This window comes from Cajanus cajan, chromosome 3, assembly GCF_000230855.2.
Source record: "Cajanus cajan strain Asha chromosome 3, NIPB_CcT2T_4, whole genome shotgun sequence".
Lineage (NCBI taxonomy): Eukaryota > Viridiplantae > Streptophyta > Magnoliopsida > Fabales > Fabaceae > Cajanus > Cajanus cajan.
Window position 1 is genome coordinate 28,138,971 of NC_138519.1, and position 5,758 is coordinate 28,144,728.

At 35.4% G+C, this 5,758-nt stretch overlaps 1 protein-coding gene across 1 annotated transcript; it reads left to right on the top strand.

Annotated features, from left to right (window-relative positions):
* Positions 1 to 3,339: 3,339 nt before the first annotated feature.
* On the top strand, positions 3,340 to 3,897 carry LOC145956199 (uncharacterized). Its single transcript, XM_083071764.1, has one exon. The coding sequence runs from the start codon at positions 3,340 to 3,342 to the stop codon at positions 3,895 to 3,897; it is 558 nt and encodes a 185-aa protein (XP_082927890.1).
* Positions 3,898 to 5,758: the final 1,861 nt, after the last annotated feature.

Sequence of the window (5,758 nt, forward strand, 5' to 3'; positions counted from 1 at the left end):
ACATCCTAGGTGCGTGACAAAACTAAAAGAAGAGAAAGATGATAATAATATAAAAATTGAAGGAGGAAAGGAGAAGAAAGTAACGTGAAATTAGAAAAATTAAAATTACTTTCTAAACTACATAGAGAGTAAAAGAAATGTAAGAGAGATACATGTTAAAACTAAAAAACAAAGAGAAAAGATATGTGAAAAAAAAAAGAATAAAATGCTAAATTAATTTTTGGGAGTGTAAAAATAAAAAAATTTAAAAAATTTTAGATTTTTTTTAAAAGGAGGTGTATATAAAAAAAGCGTCTAATTTCCTCACATCCGGCCAAATTATACCCAGCCCAATTTTTGTAACACTATTCCCGTAGTTGGGTAATATCCAACGGTTAGGAATAATGAGTGAATGTACACCCTTCGATCTACTTCACTAGGCTTGTATAAACAAAGTGAAAGGGAAGACAATTCCACTCCTACATCAGTAAAGATAAACTTGCAGAGAAAATTTTTCCATATCTCTGCCACTTTCAACTGAACCCAAGCCACTTCAATCACCCTCAGTAGTTGCTGCGTTCTCGGTGACTTGTGCAGGGAGTTGTGCGGCGACGTGAACGGAGGGCGTAAGAGAGTTCGAGTTTTCGTTTTCGTTTTCGGAAAACCCTAGGTGGCTTATTTTTTTTATTTATTTTTTTTCCCGAGATGTTGTGCTATGAAGCTCTTGCCTGTATGAATGTGAAACGAATATGCTTAATATTTTGACCAATTATAAATCTTGAGGATTTTTTGATTCACCCACAAAACCATGCACTAATAATAGGTGGACTTAATGACCTTCCAAAATAGAGTGTTAACCTTAAAAATTTCCTACCCTAGGTTTACCGTAAAAGGTCACATAATACTACTCTCTATCCCTCTTCTTATATATATTCATACTAACAAAAAAAAAAACATGTTAATACATTCATGCATCATACATTTATATCCAATATCATTTTATAGGTTGCTTTTCTTGTCTAAAATAATTTTTTTTAATCAATAAAGGATAAATAATAAAAAGTCATGCATACATGTATATTAGGGGCTTAGTAAGTCACATTTTAATTAAGTCTTTGTCTCATTTTTTTTTCTTTTCATTTAATTAAGTCTTCATCTCATTTTTTTTCTTTTAAACCTTAAAATAATTGATAGTATTCAATATGAAGGAGATTCAAAATCATACTAGCAATGTTAAGTAAGAGTATCAGGATAAATGTGCTAAAACATGATCTCCGAAGGGTAGGTAAGATCTGCCAAAATAATAGCACATTTGATTTGATATATAACTCGTTTTAGACCATTTATTGAGAAGAGAATTCTCCCTTGAGTGATTGTTAATCACATTTCGATCTTGAGATGATTGATCTTTGTTTGAAAATGTGGTTTGTACTGCTGCATTGCTAGTAAGATGACCTTATCCATTGAGGAGTGAATGCTCCCTTGAAATAAGTGTCAACCATTGTATGACCTAAGGGGTTTTTGCCTTTAGCATTGAGATGTGGGGAATCGCTCTTCAATATGAATACAAAATCAATTTTTCCAAAATTTATTTTTTCTTCCTTTTCTTTTATACTCATAAAATTCACTTTGTATTTAGAAAGTAATAAAGCAAAAAAAAAAAAACAAAGTGTTTCCTCGACATCGTTATAGAACACGTTCTCAGGCCAAGATCATGAATGAGATGGAGGAACGTAACGAAGAAATGAGAAATGATATTAATCAATTGAAGGAACAAATGACCCAAATTCTAGAGATGTTGCAGTCTATACATGTGAAAAATGTAGAAGGGACCCCTCCAGTAGTTAGAGGAGAATCGTCAACTTCTCCTGCGTATCCACCTGGTTTTACCCCAATCTCATCACAACCACAAGCTCTACATCTTAATAGACCCGACCAACAAGTTGATCCTCCAGAGGTCCAATGGCCACCATATGGCCTTCCGCCCAACTACACACCTCCAACAATCATGGACCCTCCGGATAAACACCAACCATTGGTGAATCAGCCACCTACACGGTCGCAACGTACCCAACCTGAGGTTTCACCCATGAATGTTGCCTCTTATAAACATCAAGTTACCTACCAACCTCCTTATTTTTATACCCCTCACATGGCCTACCCAAATAGCACTGCCATCTCACCATATCCTCATCAACCTATACATCAAGCTCTGCAAGTTTCACCCGCAACACCTACCGCACGACCACCTCAATTTACCCAGCCATGGAACCAAAACTCTAGCCATATGAGGTCAAAAAATACCCAAGATCGAAAACCATTTGAGTTTGACCCTATCCTTATGTCCTATATTGAGTTGTTCCCTCTCCTACTACAAAATTCACTAGTAGTACCTTGCCTGATGAAGCCCGTAGAACCACCATATCCTAGGGGATACGACGTTAATGCCAAATGTGATTATCATTCGGGAGCTATTGGTCACTCCCTTGAAAATTGCAGAGCACTAAAAATTAAGGTACAAAGTTTGACTAAGGCTGGGTGGTTAAACTTTAAAGAGGATAATCCTAATATTGGGAACAACCCTCTACTAGGTCATGGAGGGTCGACAGTTAATACATGGGGTCCCTATTAGTGATCTGCGAGAAATCTTTTGAAGTGCGGGGTTTGACTTTACAAACTCAATGGCTATTGTTGAGCAAGACTCTCGTGAGGAAAAATATGCTAGTCTGGTTCACGCTTGTCCACTGAACATGGAACTTAATAATTGAGAGATTGTCAAGCTGCCTGTGGTTTTTAATTCAAATTTTAAGTAATTTTCTTGTAATGTCAGTCTTATTGCTCTGCCCAAGGCTTTAAGATTTATTTATTTGAATAAGGGCTCATGTATTTTCTTTGAAATATTAAATAAAATGCATTCATTCTTCTTTCACCTTTTACCTCTTCCTTTCTCCTTAATCTTTTTATCAATCTTATCCTAATTTTAAAGAATGCGAAAAATGCGCTTGAAAATGATAATGCTAGTGTTGCATCAAATAATTTTGATTGTGCAGTTAATCAGACTTGTGAGGAAATGGAAAAAGATTGCTTTAAATACTATATGTATGATGATAACATCAATGCTTTGCCAACTTTTCTTAATGTTTTATCACCACCTTGGCCATTTTCAATGTGGGGAGTGGATGTTATTGGCCCTATTGAGCTGAAAGTGTCAAATGGACATCGCTTCATTCTGGTTGCTATTGACTATTTCACCAAATGGGTTGAAGCAGCTTCATATGCCCATGTGACTCGGAATTTATTTGTCGTTACGGTGTGCCAAGCAGAATCATTATTGATAATGGAACCAACTTGAACAACAGGATGTTGACAGAGTTATGTGTTGACTTCAAAATTCAGCACCATAACTCTTCCCTATACCGCCCAAAGATGAACGGGACAGTTGAAGCAGCAAACAAGAACATCAAGAAGATCATTCAGAAAATGGTGGTGACATATAAAGATTGGCATGAGATGCTTCCCTTTTCCTTACATGGATATCGTACTTTAGTTCGAACCTCAACTGGGGCAACCCCATTTTCCTTAGTTTATGGAATGGAAGCAGTCCTCCCAATTGAGGTTGAAATTCCATCTTTAAGAGTATTGACGGAAGCTAAATTAGAAGAAGCAGAATGGGTCCAAACCCATTTGGATCAACTAAATCTCATTGAGGAGAAAAAATTGAATGTAATTTGTCATGGCCAATTATACCAAAAAAGATTGAAGAAGGCGTTTGAAAAGAAAGTACACCCTAGAGAGTTTCAAGAAGGAGACTTAGTGCTTAAGAAAATTCTACAAGTTCAAAAAGATCGTCTTGGTAAATGGGCACCAAATTATGAAGGACCTTTTATGGTTAAAAAGGTTTTCTCTGGGGAGCTTTGATCCTCACAAATAGGGATGGTAAAGATCTCTTACATCCTGTAAATTCAAATGCAGTAAAAAAAATATTATGCCTAAAATATATATATATATATATATATATGAAAATAAAAAATAAAAATAAAAATAAAAACGCTCACTAGATTGAAAACCCGAAAGGGCGATCTAGGCAAAAGTTAGAGCGACCCGCTAGGTTGAAAACTCGAAAGAGCAATCTAGGAAAAAATTAAAGTACAAAAAAAAACACAAAAAAAGAGCTAGCTAGATTGAAAACCTGAAAAAGCGACCTAAGCAAATTCAGAGCGACATGCTAGGTTGAAAACTCGAAAAAGCAATCTAGCAAATAAGCATCATGCCAAATTTCAAGGTATCAATTGGGGCCAGACACAGCAGAGTAAAACAAACTGGGGAAAATACATTGAATTATCCTCTCAAGTTTATTGGCGAGTAATCAAGGTTATCGAAGTGTAGTACTAGCATTGTTCATCTGAAAAGTCACTCACATAACAGTTACCTCCTATTGCTACCATTGTACATATTTGTCATTCTTGTCACACAATGACTTCCTTTGTAAACACATTCTTACTCTCTTAAATAAGATTATCCTACCTCTTTGTTGCCAATTCTTTTTGCATTTTTATGATAATATACTGAAAGGAAATGCATGATACATCTAAAAAAGGAAAATTTAAGGCATTAGAAATTATTTTTATGAGTTTTAAAAGCCACAGTATGCTTGATAATTTCTTGATGAATGCTACAAAGCGCAACCAACAGGATAACGTTGTTTCAACTCATAAGTGCTTACAACAGCTTAAGGATAACCCACAGGAAATAGCCAATTATCATTCAATACAAAAGTATCCAAAGGTCTCACTCATCCATGATCCTTGGCTGTGTGTCACGATGAGGAATTTTTGAAAAATAAAGAAAAAGCAAAAATAAAAAGGGAAATAAACAAAAGTTTAAGTCTTGAAAGTTGTGTCTCATAACATTTTGCATCATATCACCATTGCATCACATTTCATTTGCATCTCTTGCTTCCTAGAACTTATGACGTAGAGTTTTTAGGCTAAGCACCTACTTCACATTTGACTTTCTATTTAAGCCTAGTATCTACCTGACACAAGTTGCATTTTTCTTTTGTATAAGCCCAGTACTTACCTGGCACAAGTTACATTTTCTTTTGTATAAGCCCAGTACTTACCTAGCACAAGTTACATTTTCTTTTGTATAAGCCCAGTATCTGCCTAGCACCAGTTATATTTTTCTTTTAAAGCCCAGTATCTGCCTGACACTAGATATATCTTTCTTTTTAAAGCCCAGTATCTGCCTGGCACCAATTACATTTTTCTTTTATAGCCCGGTATCTGCTTGGCACCAGTTACATTTTTCTTTTATAGCCCGATATCTGCTTGGCACCAGTTACATTTTTCTTTTAAAGCCCGATATCTGCTTGGAACCAGTTATATTTTTCTTTTTAAGCCCAGTATCTGCCTGGCACTAGTTATATTTTTTTTTTTAAATCCCAGTATCTGCCTGGCACCAGTTATATTTTTCTTTTTTAATCCCAGTATCTGCCTGGCACCAGTTACATTTTTCTTTTTAAGCCCAGTATCTGCCTGACACTAGTTATATTTTTCTTTTTAAAGCCTAGTATCTGCCTGGCACCAGTTACATTTTTCTTTTAAAGCCCAGTATCTGCCTGGCACCAATTATATTTTTTTTTAAAGTCTAGTATCTGCCTGACACCAGTTATATTTTTCTTTTAAAGCCCAGTATCTGCCTGGCACCAGTTATATTTTTCTTTTAAAGCCCAGTATCTGTCTGGCACAAATTACATTTTTCTTTTGTATAAGTCCAG